Source organism: Balaenoptera musculus, chromosome 5 (genome assembly GCF_009873245.2).
Source record: "Balaenoptera musculus isolate JJ_BM4_2016_0621 chromosome 5, mBalMus1.pri.v3, whole genome shotgun sequence".
Taxonomy (NCBI): Eukaryota; Metazoa; Chordata; class Mammalia; order Artiodactyla; family Balaenopteridae; genus Balaenoptera; species Balaenoptera musculus.
Genome location: NC_045789.1, coordinates 47,961,314 through 47,980,481, shown reverse-complemented (window position 1 = coordinate 47,980,481; position 19,168 = coordinate 47,961,314). Strand labels below are relative to the sequence as shown.

Below are 19,168 nucleotides of genomic sequence, written 5' to 3'. Positions count from 1 at the left end.
TCATAAAATGAAAAATGTATATAGTATTTTTACTAAAATAATTTTTCTAGAAACTGATATATAAAATACCATGCAAGACATCTACTATTAGTGATCTTTTAAAAGATCCCAGTGATATCACAAACGATTCAATTTCCAGTCTCATGGTTATCATCATGTGCTTGGAACTCACTGCTGTTTCAGAAGTCAAACTGGCAGTACGAGCATATATGTGATTATTTTACTAAAACTGGTGACAGGATGAGAATGTTCTAGACGGGCAGTAGGCAATGAATACTTAAGATAAGGCAGGCCACTGAAAAGATAAATAAAGCTCATCCTTGCTTGGAAATTCAAAGTCAGAGACCCTATGTTGTTTCTTGGAGTCAGCTGAGAAAAGAGGTTTGAAAATGCCACTGCTTTGAGTTAGGTCCAGCTAGAGCTTAGAGGGTAACAAGAAAAAGAAAATGTGCCATTCTTTAAAAACAAACTATTGGAGGATGAAAGGTGTGACTTCTTCCTAACAAGATATAGTTCTTATAGCTAAACTGTCAAAGACAGGGTTAATACAGGCACAGGACACTGATTTGCATCATTTTCTCACCACTTTGAAGAATTTTGGTCTGATTAAGTGGATCATGGTTGGCCTTCAAAGGTAATTTTCTTAATAAATTTTTTGTTTTAAGGTGATCTTAATCAATGAAAACAGGCATTCGAAAGCAAATACAGGATTACCTAGTTAATTTAACAATGGTAATGTGACTGGGGCAGTTGTGGCGAGGCCCGGAGCACACTGAGGAGGGACTCTGTCTGGTGGAGGGGACGAGGGAACAGACCCCAGATGGGCCTCTGGAGTCATCTCTCCAAGCCCCACCATTTTCTTGGTGTTAACCAGCGAAGAAAGAGCTGAATCGCCAAGAACCGCACAAAATATGGACGCGTCAAGAATTTGCGTGCCATCTTTGTGCAGGGGCCATGGTAATCTCCTGCAGTATCTTTCCAATTTTGGTATATGTGCTGTTGAAGTAAGCACAGACGTAAATCCTTTGACATGAAAAAATACTGAGAAATAGAAAAAAGGTAGCCTTTAGTTAAATATTTATTCTTACAGTCAGCTAATATAGCCATACAAACAATGATATGAATAATATGAAACAGCAACTAACCTTCTTTCTCTGAATTAATATGGGCAGCAAGGTGAAAAGGGAACAGGTAAGTGGTTGAAGGGACCCCTCATCCTAGCAGTTCAATTCCCAGGGCTCCCTCCCATCTTCATCTCAGAGAAGGAATTGGGAGCTGACAATTAGCCACAGATACACAGTTTATGTAGATAATAAACGTGTGAAAAATAAGGTGTTGAATGAAAATTATTGGTAACCTGTATTTATATCAACACTTCCTTAAAAACAATTAACTGGCATTTATGGACATTGAGGTCTGTTAGAAATTATTGAAATAGCTACAGAAAAAGAAAGATTCAGATACTTAAAGATTAAATTAAGTAAATGGCAATTTCTCTCAAAAAAAAAAAAAAAACCTGAGAACTACTGCTATATAACACCCATCAGTGATACCTATTGTTGTATGTCTCTCACATCATGCTGCCCTGTGAAGAGGTGAAAGGCAATGTATCTAGGTTTGTGTTTTAATAAATCTAGACCAAGGGAATTAAAAACAAAAGGAAAAAATCTACTAAAGCATACCGTGACCATCAGATCCTTCCATTGACTTTAATGTATTTCTTGTTTGTTCTAGCTCAGACTGTGCAGATTTTAATTGCATTTTCAGCTTATTTGTAGTAGTTTCCATTTCTTCACTTTTGTTTCGAAAATTCCTTTTTAAGATTTCATAGTCCTCTGTACAACGTGATAATCAATAATAGTTAATTTTTTCTACTCCATTGTTATAAAGTATATTTTATTTGTAATTAATGATCACAGAATTTTAGAGCTGAAAGAGATTCCATTTAGTTACAGCATTTGTTACAGAAATTAGATGTACACACACATTTCCAGGCATCTGACTCTTTTTAATCTGCTTGGGTGGATCTGCCTCCTTTACCCACTTATTATTTGCTGCTTTTTCCCAGCCAGTATAATTGGCTCACATCTATTTCACCTTAAACCTTCTTGGATAATCATATCTACCACACAGATTTAACCACCAGCTGTAGGTAGATGAAATGTCCACCACATGGTAAGTAACCTGAGGCCGCCATGTGTCTTATCTGATTTTTTTATCTGCAGTAACTATCAAAATACCCGGCATTCATTGTTCATACATAAGAATACACACACACCCACACACACACACACATACACACACACACTTATTCAACTATTTATTTACTTACATTTATCTATTTATATATGATAGATAGATTTACATATAAAGGGAACAAACAGAGCCAAGACCTCTCTGCTGAGATCTAACTCTGTCTAACCAGACACTTCCATGTGGATGTCCTGGTGCCCCCAGACCAACGGTATCACACTGACTGCGTCTCACCCTCCTGCCCGAAAGCCAACCCCTCCTGGTCTCCTTCTCTCAGCTGTTGGTATCATTGTTCTCCCAATACTGCAAATTTAAAACCTGAAACACATACACAGTCCCTCCAATCTCCAAAAATATTCTTAATTCTTCCCTCTCCTCTCCTTCTCACTGCCACTGCCTCAGTTCAAGTTCTCATCACCTTTCCCTGGGACTACAGCAAAACCCTCCTTAACTGGTTGGCCTCTGTTCCTTTAGGCTTGCCTTTCTCTCTTTACCTGCTGACAATGTCCTTCTAAAATGTAAATCTGATGACATCAATCTCTTAATATCTTTTGCTGGCTCCACATTGTCTGCCTCATTTCTTAGTCCTCATTCCTTTGTATTTTTACTTCCATAAATACTTCTGAGGTCACATTATGTTATCTTATGCCTTCATGCTTCTGCCCATAATGTTCTCTCTGCCTGGATTGCCCTTCACCTCTTTTTCACCTGCCAAATTCCTTTTCCTCCATCAATCCCAGTACAGATGTCACCTCCTACAGGAGGCTGATTCTCTACCCTTTCCCACATGTGCAGCCAGCACACGTCCACTGTGCCTCACCCACTACACTGTAACCTGTTCTATACGGGTCTGGTTCCCAACTAGCCGGGGGCCTCACTGTTGTTTCTAGGGCCTGTCTCAGCATCTGGCATAGTAAATGTTCAGGAATCACAGACGTATGCGTGTGTGTGTGTGTGTGTGTGTGTGTGTGTGTGAAGTAGATAATACCTATACCATACTATTGGTGAACTAGGAGTATTTCTTTTTAAAATTTAAGGCCTTGGATTTTTCTGTTTCAAGAAATTTGCATAAGTCTGTTTACATGTGTTGCTTCGTTATTAAACATCTCATCAAGCTATCTGACTCAAAGGACTCAAGGTTTCCACTTCCCTCACCCTTCTCTTGGAAACTCAGTAAAGAATTTCATGGACACTGAAGGCTGACTAAAGTTAATGGTTAATAAGTGCAAGCTGTGGGAGGGCTTCAAGGAGAAGTATCAGGATTTCAGGTGTCCACTGGGACAGCATAATTACCCACGTTTGTAATTGGGATGAGGAACCATTCTTTCACATAGTCCTAGTATCCTCATTGAACTTCACTGATCGCACTCCTATTTTTTAGCAGAATTTGAATTGGGAGTAACATACCTGTAAGACTGTTCAACTCATTCCTACTAGCTTTCACCTCACTTAATAAATGATCTCTCTCTTGTTTGATGTCCTTCACTGCACGGAGCCGTTCAGAGCCTGCATTCACCAGCTTCACCTTTTCCAGCTCCAGGTCACTCACTCTGGCTTCAAGCTCCCGTATCTTTGCATCTTTTTTATCTTTCAAAACCTAAATAGAGGGATAAACACAAAGGACAGAGTAAGAAATAAAAAAAAATAAAATACAAAGCAGCAATAGTAAGCTGGAAAACAAAAGGAATACTTTACTTCCTTTTAACCTTAGATGTTAATTCTCAGTATCACTGACCGCAACCCTTCATTATTCCTATTCTTTGTATTCATTCACTCAAAAAAAGGCATTGAGCACCAGCACCTACTCCGTGCCAGGCCCCACTTTATCTGTTGGGGATAGCGTAGCATGGGAGGCAGGGGAGGCCCTAGGTGAGTACCTCCTTGTTTTACTCCCAAAACACCTCACCTGCGAGGCTTCCCCTGCCCTGGCCGTGTATCGCAGTAATCAAACAATGTCCTTGCCCTCGTGGGGCTTTACATTCCAGTGAGAGGAGACAGATGAAACAAATATTTAATAGCTAGATAATAGTAAGGACAAAAAAGAATTAAAAAGGTGAGAGGGTAGAGAATGAACACAGGGAGAGGGCTGTTACATGAGCTAAGTTGGTATGTGGAAGACAGCCTGACGGTTACCCTGATGAAAGCCTGCTAGGCAGGTTGGCTGTTGGCTGTTCTGGAAACCTGGATTTTGAGAGGGTTCCCACCAGTCTAACTGATAAAAGTGACCCACTCTGCCTAAACTGTTCTGCAAACAAAACGATTTATGCTGAACACCTGCTTTCCTTTCAGAAGACTGTATTCACCTGTCCAATTAAGGAGTACCTAAATGACCAGCCCCCAGTATAAAAACCCTGCATACTGAGTCTCTAATGACCTTCTCTGGTTGACAACATTTGACACATGTTGTCACAACTTGTTGCTGGGGGAATAAAGCATATCCTGCGTGACTGCCGGAGAGGACTTTTGGAAGCTTGTGCCTGGCTTCCTCCGTGTGCTTTTTCCCTTTGCTGATTTTGTTTTAGATCCTCTCATTGTAATAAATCCTATCCATGAGCACGACTATCTGCTGAGTACTGCTGAGTCCTCCTAGCGAATGATGACCCTGTGAGTGGTCTTGGGGACCCTGCAACAGTTGGTCAGGAAAGCCTTCTCTGATGAGCAGAAACCTCAAAGAGGTAAAGGAGCAAGCATGTGGCAGGCTGGCGACAGCTCCAGGCACGGGTAATGTGTTCAAGGAACAGCAAGGCTGTCAGAATGGCTGGTGGAGGAGACCAGAATAGGCCACCCCAAAATCTGCCTCTTCAGCATAGGATTATTTTGAGAAACAACAAACTCAGAAGAAGCTCTGAAAACAGTAGAAGTTAACCTTTAAGGGAAATTTACATTTATAAAGGAAATCTCCATTTGTAAGGGTGTCTCGCTCTCTGAACGGGAGGAAGATTAAATCACGAGAGAATCTTAGCAACTGGGGAGGCACCAACTTCAATCTATGTAACAGACCTCATCCTTGTTTACTGTAGGTTTCCTGGTCTACTTCCCATGACATACCTCCCCTACACTGTTCTTTGTTTTAGCTGAAGATGGTACTTAAGCCTGAATTCTAAGCCACCTCTCTGAATTACTCATTTCCCTGGGTCTCTCCCATGCATATATGAAACATACATGTTAATAAACTTGTGTTTGTCTTTCTCTTGTTAATCTGTCAGGGCCCCAGAGAATTTAGAAGGACAGAAGGAAAAGGATTTTGTGTCCTCTACACTGGAGTGGAGTGAGAGTGGGTGGAAGTGGTGGGAGATGAGTCAGAGGGAGCCCTGGGCAAGATGGGCCTTAGAGGCAATGTAAGGACGTGAGTGAGAGCTCCTTCTGAGAAAGAAGCCACTGGACAGTTTTGAGCATGGGAGTGATACAGCATAATGTTTTAAAAATATAACTCTGGCTCCTGTGTGAAGCATAAACAGTGGTGGGGACAAAGAGAGGAGTGGAAGTGGGAGACCAATGAGAAGGCACCTGCTAGAACAAGCCGGTAAGGTGGGCTGGATCTGGTCCTTGAAGTGAGCAGGGAATATGAATTTGGAAACTCTCATTTTGCATTTCCAACCAACTGCCAGGAATTCCCAGCTTGGCATCCTGCTGCAAACTCTGACCAAACCATTCCCCTACTCCTTCCTCACAGGGCTTTTCCTCTCGAGTTTCTTCCCAATTCTTCCGTTAGGGGTGCTACCATATTCTAAGTCCCTCAGACACCTAAGTGTCTTTGAAACCTCAACGTCTCCTATGTGTTTCCCTTTCCCCTGACCCCTTATAATCAACTAAATCTTCCCCAACCTCCAATGTGGATTATCATACCTCTCATGTGGATTCCTACAACTGGCTCAAAACTGGTCTCTATTTACGCTGGTAAGCCTTCCCAGGATGAACTCCTCTCTTCCCAGACCTAGGTCTGCACTGTCTAGTACAATAGCCACTAGCTACATGTGACTGTTGAGCACTTTAAGTGTGGTTAACCTAAGTGGAGATTTCAAACACCAGATTTCAGACTCTATATTAAAAAAAATTAAAATATCTCAATTTGGGATACTGCTTACAATATAAAAATATCACCCTATTTGGATATGAGTAAAATAAAATGTTATTAATTTCACCGGTTTCTTTATACGTGTCTACTAAAAAATTTTAAATTATATATGTGGCTGACATCACATTTCTAGTGGACAGAGCCGGCCTAGATCCTTCTGAGCAAACACCATTTGAAAACAAACTTACTTATTTGTCATCAGATTGTGCCCTCAAATTACGGCCTGTTGGCCTTAAATATAATACTAGCTAATGCAGTTTAAATGTATAGGCCAATGCTATATTTGAAATGTAACACGTGACGAGCTTTTAGCTGTTGCAGAAAGGATCGGTGGAGAGCTACGAGCTTGTCTCGCTCCCACTTGTGACGGGCTTGGGCAGTAAAGGCCCTAAACAAGGCCATCTGATCCCAGATTGCCTAGCCACTCCCGGTAACTGTCACCCTAGATCCAGCTGGACTCATGGGGTGACGGAGGGGGAGGGCTTTCCTGGGACAGCCTGCGGCATCACAACATGTACTGGGCATATGCTACTTCTGTCCCAACTGGTGGGGTCAGCTGATGGACATTTGGTCCTTTTTCAGCCTTGGAAGAAAGGATCCAGCTGTGAGGCCCTGCAGTTGCTAGAAGAGAGCTTACCCTGCTCCTTTGCTGTCAGTGTGCGCAGGCCCCAGCCTAAAGAGGTGAGAGAAACCATACCTTCTAGGGCTAGGACTCCCCTCCTTTCGTCCTCGCTGGATTGTGGAGGGAAGTGGATGTAGCATAAAAGCTCAAGTTTTTAACTTACATTCTATGCATCTGTGTGAAGCTCTTTTCAACTAGGAAATCTTTCCCTGAAGCTGCTCCAGTTTCCTATTTGGGAATTAAAAATTAGTTTCGGGCTTCCCTGGTGGTGCAGTGGCCGAGAATCTGCCTGCCAATGCAGGGGACACGGGTTCGAGCCCTGGTCTGGGAAGATCCCACATGCCGCGGAGCAACTAGGCCTGTGCGCCACAACTACTGAGCCTGCGCGTCTGGAGCCTGTGCTCCACAACAAGAGAGGCCGCGATAGTGAGAGGCCCGCGCACCGCGATGAAGAGTGGCCCCCACTTGCCGCAACTAGAGAAAGCCCTCACACAGAAATGAAGACCCAACACAGCCAAAAATAAATAAATTAATTAATTAAAAAAAAAAACTTAAAAAAAAATTAGTTTCTACCCTGTCTAATCTATCTTTAAATTCTGTATCCAAACTTCATCAGATTAACCTACCCCCAACATTGCCTTTTTCATGTCACCTTCTCTTCTCTACCCAAAACTTTTAACAGCTCCCACGCCACCTGTAGGATAAGGTATAGACTGAGCTACTTCCCCTTGCTAGGAATGCCTTCTTTCCTCCTCTTTGCCTAGTTTTTACCCTTTCAAGTCCCCACTTCTCTAGGAAGGCTTCATTGGCCACTTTAGTCACAGTAATCCACACTGCTCTGGGGTACTCTAATATCAGAACTAGACCTATGCTCTTTAGACCAGCATCATATGGAAATTTGTTTAGAAACACTAAATTTCAGGCCCTGTCCCAGACCTACTGAATCAGAAACCCTGGGGCTGGCGCCCAGCAGTCTGTGTTTTAACAAGCCCTCCAGGTGATTCTGGTTTTCAGTCCAGGTGACTGAGAACTTCTAGTTCTCAGGTGATTGAGAACCACTGCACTGTAGTGTTTACTAGTATACTGCCAAGGACCAAATCCCGAGGTAGTGTTGTTCTCAGGCAAGCTATTTAATGTCTCCATTTCTCAGTTTTCTCATCTGCAAAATGGGACAATAACGTACATACCTCATAATGTTTTTGTGAACGTAAAATTGATTTAATTTACAGAGTATGAAACACAACATATTCTTCCATTTCTTTGTACTCTTAACAATACTAGAAATCCATCTCTTTTCTTTAACAAGAAGGTGGAATAATCATCTTTTCTTCTCTAACATGTTCTGCAAACCTATTCTAAAGTTTTCACTGTAAGGGTTGGCCACTGAGAAGCCTTTAATAGTCTCTTTCATGGTGAGTTTGGCTGTTAAAAAAAAATGTATGATATAATCAAGTAAAACTGAAGCACTAGAAAATTCTAGGTCTTTATGCAATGAACTTGTATATCTCCATAGGATAGGTAATAATCCATCGGCCCAATTTTTAGAATGAGGAAACTCGGGCATCTAAAGTTTAATCAAGATTTTGATTATCAGGACTTCCCTGGTGGCATAGTGGTTAAGAATTCACCTGCCAATACAGGGGACACGGGTTCGAGCCCCGGTCCAGGAGGATCCCACATGCCACGGAGTAACTGAGCCCGTGGACCACAACTGCTGAGCCTGTGTTCTAGAGCCTGTGAGCCACAACTACTGAAGCCCGCATGCCTAGAGCCTGTGCTCCGCAACAAGAGAAGCCACCACAATGAGAAGCCCACGCACTGCAAGGAAGAGCAGCCCCCGCTCGCCGCAACTAGAGAAAGCCCATGCGCAACAACAAAGACCCAATGCAGCCAAAAATATAAACAAATAAATAAATAAATTTATTTATAAAAAAAGAAAATCAATATTAAAAAAAAGATTTGTGATTATCAGAGGCAGGGAAAGGATGGAGAGTGGAAATTGGATCAGGTGGTCAAAAGGTACCACATTCCAGATATAACAGAAATAACTACACTAGTGATGTAATGTACAACATAATGACTATAATTAATACTGCTGTATGGTATATTTGAAAGTTGCTAAGAGAGTAGATCCTAAAAGTTCTCATCATAAGGGAAGAAACATTGGTGTATTTAATTTTTTTTGTATCTATAGGAGATGACGGATGTTAACTTACTGTGGTAATCATTGCACAATATATGTAAATCAAGCCATTATGCTGTATGCCTTAAACTTATACAGTATTGTGTCAATTATATCTCAGTAAAACTAAAAGAAAAAAATTAATTGTACGTGACTTGTCTCCTACTACTTACCGTGGCAGATACCGGTAACATAAAGCTTAGGAAATCAAATTTTTAAAAATTTGTTCAATAGTTTTAAACTTTGATAGATATTTACTGAGCACCTGCTGGGTGCAAGGCACAAAGTCCTGGGGCAGGGGTACAAAGATGAATAAGATGTGTACCCTGCTTGAAGAAGTCTGCAGTCTTATAGGGAAGAGGAGACACTGCTATTTATACACACACACACACACACACACACACAGTGCAATACAGAACGTGATCCAGGCTATAACAGGTACAAATGCAGTATGATAAGGTTCAGAAGGAGAATGGAATGGGGGAAGAGAACTAATATTTTCTAAACATCTTCCACAGGCCAGGAACCAAGCTAAATAAATCCCTGATACATATTTTCTCATTTAAGCCTCAAATAACCCAATAGGTTTTGGGGTTTTTGTCTGGTTTGTTTGCTTTTTGGTTTACAGACATAGAAGCCAACATTCAGCAAACAGTCCAGTGTTTTATAGTTATTGAGTGGTGAGAGGTGGGGTTCAAATTTAGGTCTGTTTGAAGAGGGACAGAATACTTCTTCAAACTGTGGGATCAGGAAAGGCTTCACGAAGAAGCTGGATTTTCTGACTTTTCTCTTTTGTGTCAGCAGTCCTGAACCATTTTGGGGCCATTCCTTGTGGAATCTGATAAAAGTATGGCAACTTTCTCACAAAAACATATATGCACACTGACACAAATACGTTCAAACAATTTCAGAGTGTCCACAATCATCTTACAGAACCCCTTTCCAGTCAATTAGGTCGTACTTACTCATGGGAAAAAAAGATATTTCAGAAGCTAAACCACCAAAACACTCTACAGACCTTAACTTCCTGTAGCTCCAGTCTCCTGTCATTGACCTCTTTCTCCAGCTGGGCTTTCTCTACTTGCATAGCGCCAGCCGTCCGTCCGTGCTGGCCCACCAGCTGCGTCATGTTTTCAATCTGTTGTCGCAGGATCTCGATCACTTTGTCCTTCTCTGCCATCTGCAGCTTGAGGGCCTCGCATTCTGTCTGCACGTTTCTGAGGTGACCCCCTTCATTCTTCAGATGCTGCAGCTCCTGCAGCTTCAAGTCTACCCGGGAGCGCAGCTTCACGATCTCCGAGTTGGTGGCCTCAATGGCTCTCTCTTTCTCCTGGAGTGAGGCTGTCAGGTCCGACACAGTCCTCTCGGAGCTCTCCAGGGTCAACTTCTTGGCCGTCAACTCTTCTACTACTTTGCGGAGCATCTCTTTGGTGGATTCAAGCTGAGCAGTCAAGGAGGACACTTTTTCTAGACTTTCATTCTTTCCCTGAATTGCTGCCATCTGATTGTTAAAGAAGAATTCCATGAATTTAGGCAGACAGACAGAGGTCTCAAGAGACATGACAAGTTAGCTCAACAACATGAAATCATGAATCTGACAGTGTCTCAAATTGTTCTGCTGTCAGAACCTCATAGAGACCATAGACTGACATGTGTTACTTAGAGCAAGGTGGAGAGGCCTTAATTTAATAATAATGCTCCTCTAGAATGGTTTTCTAGGGTGGGGAGGAGCTTGGCAAGTTTCCTCTGAGGATGTTTTCCACACCAATTTAAGTTAGGATAACACTGGCAATAGTGGAAAGTGTGGTAGGATTGAAGACAAACTGCCCTTTCTATTTCCCTCCAACCTGCCCCTTAATTCCGGGGGGAAAAACAAAAACAAAAAAACATCTGTTGGAGACCTTCAACCCTGCTGTTCCTCAGATCTCCCTATGGTTTGATGCTTTTCTGAAATAAGCAATTGTTAGGTTACCGATTTCTAGGTGGAAATGAAAAGGCAAATCGGATGGGCGTTTCGTGACTCAACAACGGACAAAAACAAGATAAAGCTTAACGTTTTAAATTTAACAAGTCGTCAAACACATAGACATAAACAACAGGTTTTTATAAGTTGCTCATGGAATCCACAACTCTACTTCGGGAGAGCCCCAGGAGGGGCCGCCCAGCCCTGCCTGACCTGCCGTTCCATCTGGCCCTGACACTCGCTCTTCACGGCCTTGAGGAGGGCCTCCAGGCGCTGCACCCCCATGTTCCTGTCGTCCAGCTCCCGCCGCAGGTGGTCGATGGTGATGCTGTTGCCTGTGTCCCGGTCCCACAGGCGCCTATTCTGCTCCTTCTCCAGACTCAGCTCCTTCTCTCGTTTATGCAGATCAGCCTACAAGAAACGAAGACAAGCTTTTCCCCTGGTATTAAATAATTAAAGTAAAATTCGTATTTTCCTTCCTTACATCATCTTTCGAGTTGTTATGTGATTTGAGAAGCCTTTGATTTTGGAATCTGATTCCCTTTTAATGGCTTGATAAAGAACAATATTTCCTAGAAGAATAACATTTTGTTTATTGTAATTTCTAGCATTACATCTCAATGGACTAGACCCCAAATAGTATATAATGAAGAGGAGAATACAAATCATCCTGTTAAGTGTTGAATTTTCTAACGAAGGCATTATGCTTCACATCAAGTGTACTCCTGTAATAAAGAAAAGCTTGAAGGAACAGCAATAGTAATTTGGTTGACTGCTTCAGAAATAGCAGAATAGTGTCTGGTATTGGGATTGGAGTGGCAATTGGGTTGTGAATAGAATACCTCCCTCTTCAGTTACTCAAGAAACACATAGTGAGTGTTTACTGTTGGCAAAAACTCCATAGTCGGAGAAAGAGAAAAAAAAGACACACAGGGGCTTCCCTGGTGGCGCAGTGGTTGAGAATCTGCCTGCCAATGCAGGGGACACGGGTTGGAGCCCTGGTCTGGGAAGATCCCACATGCTGCGGAGCAACTAGGCCCGTGAGCCACAACTACTGAGCCTGCGCGTCTGGAGCCTGTGCTCTGCAACAAGAGAGGCCGCGATAGTGAGAGGCCCGCGCACCGCGATGAAGAGTGGCCCCCGCTCACCACAACTAGAGAAAGCCCTCGCACAGAAACGAAGACCCAACACAGCCAAAAATAAATAAATAAATAATAAATAAATGTAAAAAAAAGACACACAGATATTCAGAGAACTTTTCACCCAGAGAGAGATACATGGACAAATAACTGGAAGTGGCTTTTCACTGAAGAGACAGAGCTAATGAACAGCAGAGAGAAATGATCAAAAAGGAGATCAAATGCTTCAAGAAGGCGTCTAAGTTGGACCTTGAGAACAGCTTGGAGATGCAGAGATTAGGAAGAAGGGACTAGAAAGACGCACATGGGGTTTGCTTGGAGCACTGGGTGTATGTGGAGAGAAAAGACTGGAAAGGTAAGCTGGGGCCAGATAACGAACAGTCTTGAAAGGCAGGGAGTCTGACCTTATGGGGAGAGTAATTTCTGAGTGGAAGAGAGACAAAGTCAGAGCTATAGTTTAGAAAGATGAATACAGGCTGGACGGAAGAGGGAAGAAACTAGATTTAGGAACCGAGTAAGGAGATGCTGCCACGCTGCAGGTATAATGAGGGGCTTGGATGAATGGGTAGTGGCAGCAAGAATGAAAAGGAGGGGATGGTTATGAGGACGGTTCAGACATTTAACCCCCAAGATTTTCAAATTAGATATGAGGACACTGGGACACACGCAATAGGAGGGGAAGAAGTGAGGATCATCCCAAGGTTTAGAGCTTCTCTCCCAGTTGCCAGCTCTCCCTTTACGGCACGTTCATCCAGCCCCCTGTCGGCCTGTGAAGGACGCTCTACCAGCAGAGGGCGCTGTAGCCTGGAATAAGGTTGGGTGGGGAGAAAGAACCCTATTCTATAGGACCTCTAATAAATATCACACGAAGGGGTACTAACATCTCCTTTCCTAAACTTCTCAGCCTGTAGTACCCCTAAACAGAGGGCAGAATCTGGTTCACTAGTCTCAGAATCCTCTTTTCTTTCCTTCTAAAAAAATTTTTTTTACCTGAACTTGCATTTAAATTTTCTTTATACATAATTTGTATGTGTTTTGGATGTTGTTTGGCTTTGAAATGAACACTCAACATTATTTCAATTTAGCAGAACACAGTACCTAATTGAAAGACTATGGCTGTTTGAAGATCGGCTTCACCTAACTTTTAAGCCCTAACAGTTCTGCTTAAAGTATAGAATACTATATTTTATATGTAAAACTTGAATAGTGTCTAGGATATTGTGTTGTGTATAAATGTACAACTATGTTGTAAAATCTGTAGTTTTACAAATGAAACTAGTTCTGTGAACTATTGTGGTAAAAATTTCCCAGAATTAATCTCATTCATATTTCAGAGCATCAACTTGCCAAGAGCTTTTGAAGTTGATCGTCCAGATTTCCAGATTCCTGACTGAACTGATCACGTTCCGTCCGTGCTTCCGTTAGTTCTGAGTTCGCAAGAACTAACTGCTTCTCCAGCTCTTCTATCTGAAAGGAGAGCACAAATCAGTCTGACTACGTCAATGAGTAATATAAAATAAATACAGTCTTTGGAAAACAAATGGTATTATTTTGGGGCAATGGTATTATTTGGGGGGCAAAAATAAAGTTGATTGTGATGTATTTTGCAAAGTTTTCTGAACTTAAGATGTATGTAGAATTTAGCCAGACAAATTGACCAAAATGAAATACTTGGTACTGTTAGGTTAAGCCATGGTCTGTAATGCATCACTCTCATTTTCACACTATTCAAGATTTATCTTCTGTGAATATGTGTTCTATAACTTGGTATTTAAGGAAGTTTGATGTAGCATAAATAACATTCTGCAGAGCCCACATAAATTAACTATATTATACTTAGAAGAGCTATTTTGTTTCAGAATATCAGTGTCAATAATAAAAGGCATTGAATATAAAAGAATAAATGGTAACAACAAGTTTATAGTTACTGTCATTATTATATAATCACCCTATTTTGAAAGAATAAGTGAATTTATATTACAATCCTCAATTCCTACGACTATAAAATGGGATAAGAATACCAATTTTAAAGGATTGTTATAGGTGTATTTTTCTCTTACGGACAGGCAGCTGTCGCATCCGTGTGACTGTGCATTTCTATGACATATGCCAGAAGGGCCATAGCTGTTAACAGCATCCCTACAGCTCTTAACCTGGAGGTGCAGTGCAGGCTAAAAGGTTAAGGTCTCAGACAATGTAGATTCTGGGTTTAGATTCTGGCACAGCTGTACAAACTCATAACTTAGACACAGATATTAAAATAATGAAAAACTATTGATACTTAGTGATATGTAGTAATACCTGATCTTTAATGTGATACCTACAATGATATTTCATCATCCACTTTTCAGTAATAACAAATCTTTCATGTCTGCATAAATGTTACATATCCCTTCTTACTGCTAAGGCATCTATTGAACAGGCTTCCAAATCTACTGTCAAGAATAAAACTTATTGATTGGTTTGGATGCAACTGTGATTAAACCTTCTTAAAGAACATATGAGCAAGACTAACTTTTTCTTAATGACTATTTTAAACTGGACTAAGTTCATTTAAGATCTTCATTGATTAATTCAGCACACACTTATTAAGCACATTATATATAAACACATATATGCAACTATCTCTTTGATATATGGTAAGTATGAATACTTAGAAGTTATCTGTGTGTGTATGTGTGTATATATATATATCTTTATCTACATACATACATACATGACTTAAGAAAATACTAATACAGGACTATCAAACAGTTTCAAATTTACCAACAGAGTAGTATTACAGCCTACAGGGACTGGAATATAAACTTTAATATACACATTGGATATATTTTAAAACTGACTCTGTATTTGACTGCATGTTATATATAAAAAAGTATTTCACAGGAATTAGATAAAATAAAACATTAGGTGACTGACTGAAATGTGCTCATAGATTCTAATAATCCTATAAAGAAGTACTTTCACTCTTGTGCTCCTTTGGGGGCATATACAGAAAAAAGCCCTTCAACAATTCACCCTCTGTGGCACAAGTAGCTTCCTAAGATAAATGAATGAATAATATCAGTTGATACAACCTCTTCAGCTCTTTTATTATTGGGAAAGACTAAGCGCACTTAGTAAAGACAGTAGGAATAGTTAGGAAAAAACCCATAAACTTTCACTTTGGGTAGACAAATGTGATCAGACAGGAAATGTGATCTTACTAAGAGTCAAACACCTTGGGTTCTGAACCAGCTTCTGTCACATAAGCTGTCTGAGTCTATAATTTGAGTCTAAATTATACATTTTTCACCAATAATTTGAAGAGTATTCTAGATGATCTTTTAAATTCCTTTCAATTCTGCTACTAATACTTTTTAACACAAGAAGAACAGTATTAATGAAGCTGAAATTCTATCTTTCCCACCTGACTTTGGAAACAAAATATGGTCAAAGGAACCATATTTTGAGCTATAAATTTAACAAGAACACTTTCAACTTGAAAAGTTACTCATATGACTAAAACAAACATCTTCTGTTCCTAGTCTGGTGTAAAACCGTTTCTGTCTTTGAGCAAAGTATTTGTATATGTGCTTTAAAAGCTTCAATTAAGACTTGCGATTTTATGTCTGTTTTCACTTTTTAAGAAATCCTGGGTAACCATTTGATGTTAAAATCTATGAGACCAAAATTTTAAAAGAAAAGAAAAAAAGAAAAAGAGTCAACTCGTAACTTTCTGTCTAAGTATCAGAAGTTCCTCCAGACCCCTGCAGGAACATTTGTTTTGTAGTTGTCAGTACTGACTCAACTGCTATAGCTCTGCTTTTACCTTTCACTTTTTAGAGTAAAAATATTTATATTAATTAATCATTCAAAAAGATAAATGGAGAGTGAAAGGGAAAACCATTGAAGTAGCAGCTGAGCTGATACAAACAGCTGTTAAAAACACTATAAAAAAGCCTTTAAAATCTCCAGAATAAATACTGACATCTGAGATATAGTAAAGGTTTTTTCTTTTTCTTTTTAAATAGCAGCACTGGTTTTCCCTTTCACCGTCTATGAATCTACTTTTTGTTTTGGATCACTGGACAAATAGGTACTGGGATCTCATTCTAATCTTACAGTGATTTTAGGTATCACCAATCATGCCAAATTGTATCTTTTGTCTTCTGTGCTCAAAAGGACACAGTTATGGGGTAATAAGGGATGCTGCAGGTGAGCATGGAGGTGCATTGGCAGAACTATGCAAAGAGGTTTGCACAGAATCTTCCTGCATAGTATATAGCTCGAGCCAGTGCCACTAAATCTTCACTTTTTGAGTATGAAATTCAGCCCCAAATGCTTTCAAAGTAGGAAAGATAAACTTAGAATCAAGATCATGAGATATTTTTGTTGTCAAAAAGCGAAAGTTAAGAGTAAAGCCAAATCTACAGAGCCAATAGTGACAGCTTCTACTGGTCCAAATTCGTAAAGGGGAATTCTGGAGGTTCTCCTAAAATGGAAAGAGAAGAATAGAAAAAACATTACAGTAAAACACTTTTGTATGTCTGAAAGCTATGTCTAAAATCTTCTTTGAAACACAATTTCCATTTTCATCAATATGACCTGAAGAGAAACACTGCCCTCCTAAACAAGTTTTCTCTAAACTTATGCATTTTAGTTGGGAAAGTTTTGTTCAGACCTGTCATGTCATCAGTTTTTTAAAATAATAAATACTTTTTTTCTGAAGGAATCTGACCTCAGGAGAAAATACTGATACTGCCTGCCTCTCATAAAATATGTTGATGTATAATATCAACATACCCTTATAAGTCCCTTTTCTCACAAATCTCACTCTTAATCATAGCTTTTAAGTATTTTTTCCTTATTGTTATTTGGACAGTATATACTAAAATGTGCACTGAAGCAGTGGAAAATAAAATACATTTTAAAGTTTTAATAGGCTTTAGCAATGTAAAGTCAAGGTACATGAAAAATAAAAGAAATTAACAAAAGAATCTGTCTTTTAAAATTCTATATTCGATTTATTACAACAAAAACATTTCATAACAATAGAATTTTTCATGAACCCCAAATGAAATACTTTTGTTAACTTGCTTGATCTTCTTTGCTCAGTTACGCCATGTATTATTAATGCCTTTCAGGTCGGAGTATATTCAAATCTATATTTACATGGCAGGGTAATCATCTCTCAGTGTTCCTTCACTAAAGGGAGTTACTGTTAAGAGATCCTTGTTAACCATCTACTAGGTGCCAACTCAATTAGGTTCAATATGCTTTATTATAAGTCTCAATGATCTGGATTAAAATTAATTAAACTAATATGCCCCCCTTATTTCCAATAATGTTGGCTGTTTAAGACTGTCGAAATTCTTGGTGATCCATTGTTTACATTAGAGCAAAGTAAGACAGTGATTTTAGTATTATGTTTTTATCTATATGACCTCAAAACACTCATATAAAAGGTTTGCAGTCATTCATCTGGATGCTATGCTTCTAGAATGCTAAAGAAATAGACGTTTATAAAAACAAAAACTATTTTTGTATTGTTTAGATGTATTTGTTAAAATTTCCTACCATGCCCAAATTTACAGTTGATCAGCATGATGCTATATATCAGACCATATGCAGATTAGCCATGGGTGATACTTATGAAGGGGTAATTTTTCCAAGCAACATTACAAATGGAAAGCTATATCAATTTCAAATTATGTAAGACAAACAGGTGAGTTGAGTTTTATTTAGTACTTCGTGGCTTTTCAAAGGGTTTACTTTGTCAATAAACAATGAATAGTCTTTTCAAAATGGTTTGAGTATGATGAATATCAGTCATTGTACTGTACTACAATACAGCAGCTCTCCTATTTCCTTTCTCACTGTTGGATTGTCAGTGCTCAGCTCGGCCAAGGTGCCTACCTCCACTCAACCTGAGTAGTAAAGTAAAGCATCTTTCTACCCCACGCTGTATTGAAATCATTACCATCCTATAGGGTGAAATCAAGGCCTTTTGTGTAGGCTTGATCTGCCCAGAATGGGGTCGATCTATATTCCTGCTATCAATCTTCAGGGGAAAAGTTCACCCTGAGAAAAGAAACTAGAACACAAAAAGCAGGCCTCAGAGAAGCAGTAAAGAACAAATATTTCTCTCTGAGCTTTTGTTTCTTGGGTTTAGCCTTTAAGAAGTCTAAGGTTTCTCAAGGCTGCTTCCAGGTGGCAGTTGTTGAAATGACCTTGATACAAGAATCTAGGCCAAGAGCTAAGGAAGAGGTCCTGGAGAGCAGTGTTATTCACACTGCAGCCCAGCAGTGAAACATAAAGTCAACTTAGTGAGCATCAAATCAGTATCTGAAGAAAACAGAAAAGAGCCAGCGTCTTAAGTAATAGGGGTAAGTACTGTTTTGTGAAGTGTGCTTCAGTTGTATGTGTGTACTAGATTATATGGTAAACTATATTTCTTGCTGTGGGTAGTGATCAAAAATGTTTAAAAGTCCCTGTAGAGGATCCAAATCTCATAACTGAGATTATATAGTTTCATGTTACTCTTTATTGTTTAGACTTTTATAGTAAATTCATGTCTAAATTTTCCATTCTTCTTTCAGCTGTGCCACAACGAGTTAAAAGTTGAGGTCTTGAGCTAGAGAACCGAGGAGAAACAGCCCCCTCCTGTGGCCAGCAAAGGGGTGACAGTGGTAATTACAGGAGGGGTTGCTCAAAGGCAGGAAAATATCTGAAAGAGTTAGTGCTGCAATATTCAATTGCTTCTTCCCATACGGAGCTTTTTTCTTGTACTGTTACCCTGTAGAACTGGATTATTTTATAAAGAAAATCTGGCAGCTTCCTTATACTCTATTTCTTCCCAATCAACTAAGGAGTAGGAAATTAGCTACAAGTGGTTAGAACTGTAGGTTCTCTTACAGGTAGGATGATTATACGTAGAATTTATCTTCCGGAC

At 39.9% G+C, this 19,168-nt stretch overlaps 1 protein-coding gene and 1 non-coding gene across 2 annotated transcripts in view; both read right to left on the bottom strand.

The window, feature by feature from the left end:
- CCDC158 (coiled-coil domain containing 158) overlaps positions 1-19,168 on the bottom strand; it is an 86,084-nt gene that overhangs the window by 50,814 nt on the left and 16,102 nt on the right. Inside the window, exons 8-12 of the mRNA XM_036853623.1 lie at positions 13,582-13,701; positions 11,309-11,506; positions 10,151-10,633; positions 3,661-3,850; positions 1,683-1,835 (exon numbers count right to left, since the gene is read on the bottom strand). Of these exons, the coding sequence (XP_036709518.1) occupies positions 1,683-1,835; positions 3,661-3,850; positions 10,151-10,633; positions 11,309-11,506; positions 13,582-13,701 (1,144 nt within the window). The remainder of the gene's footprint in view (positions 1-1,682; positions 1,836-3,660; positions 3,851-10,150; positions 10,634-11,308; positions 11,507-13,581; positions 13,702-19,168) is intronic.
- LOC118896267 lies at positions 905-1,012 on the bottom strand. The gene has a single exon (XR_005020171.1). It is a non-coding gene; the product is annotated as a U6 spliceosomal RNA (small nuclear RNA).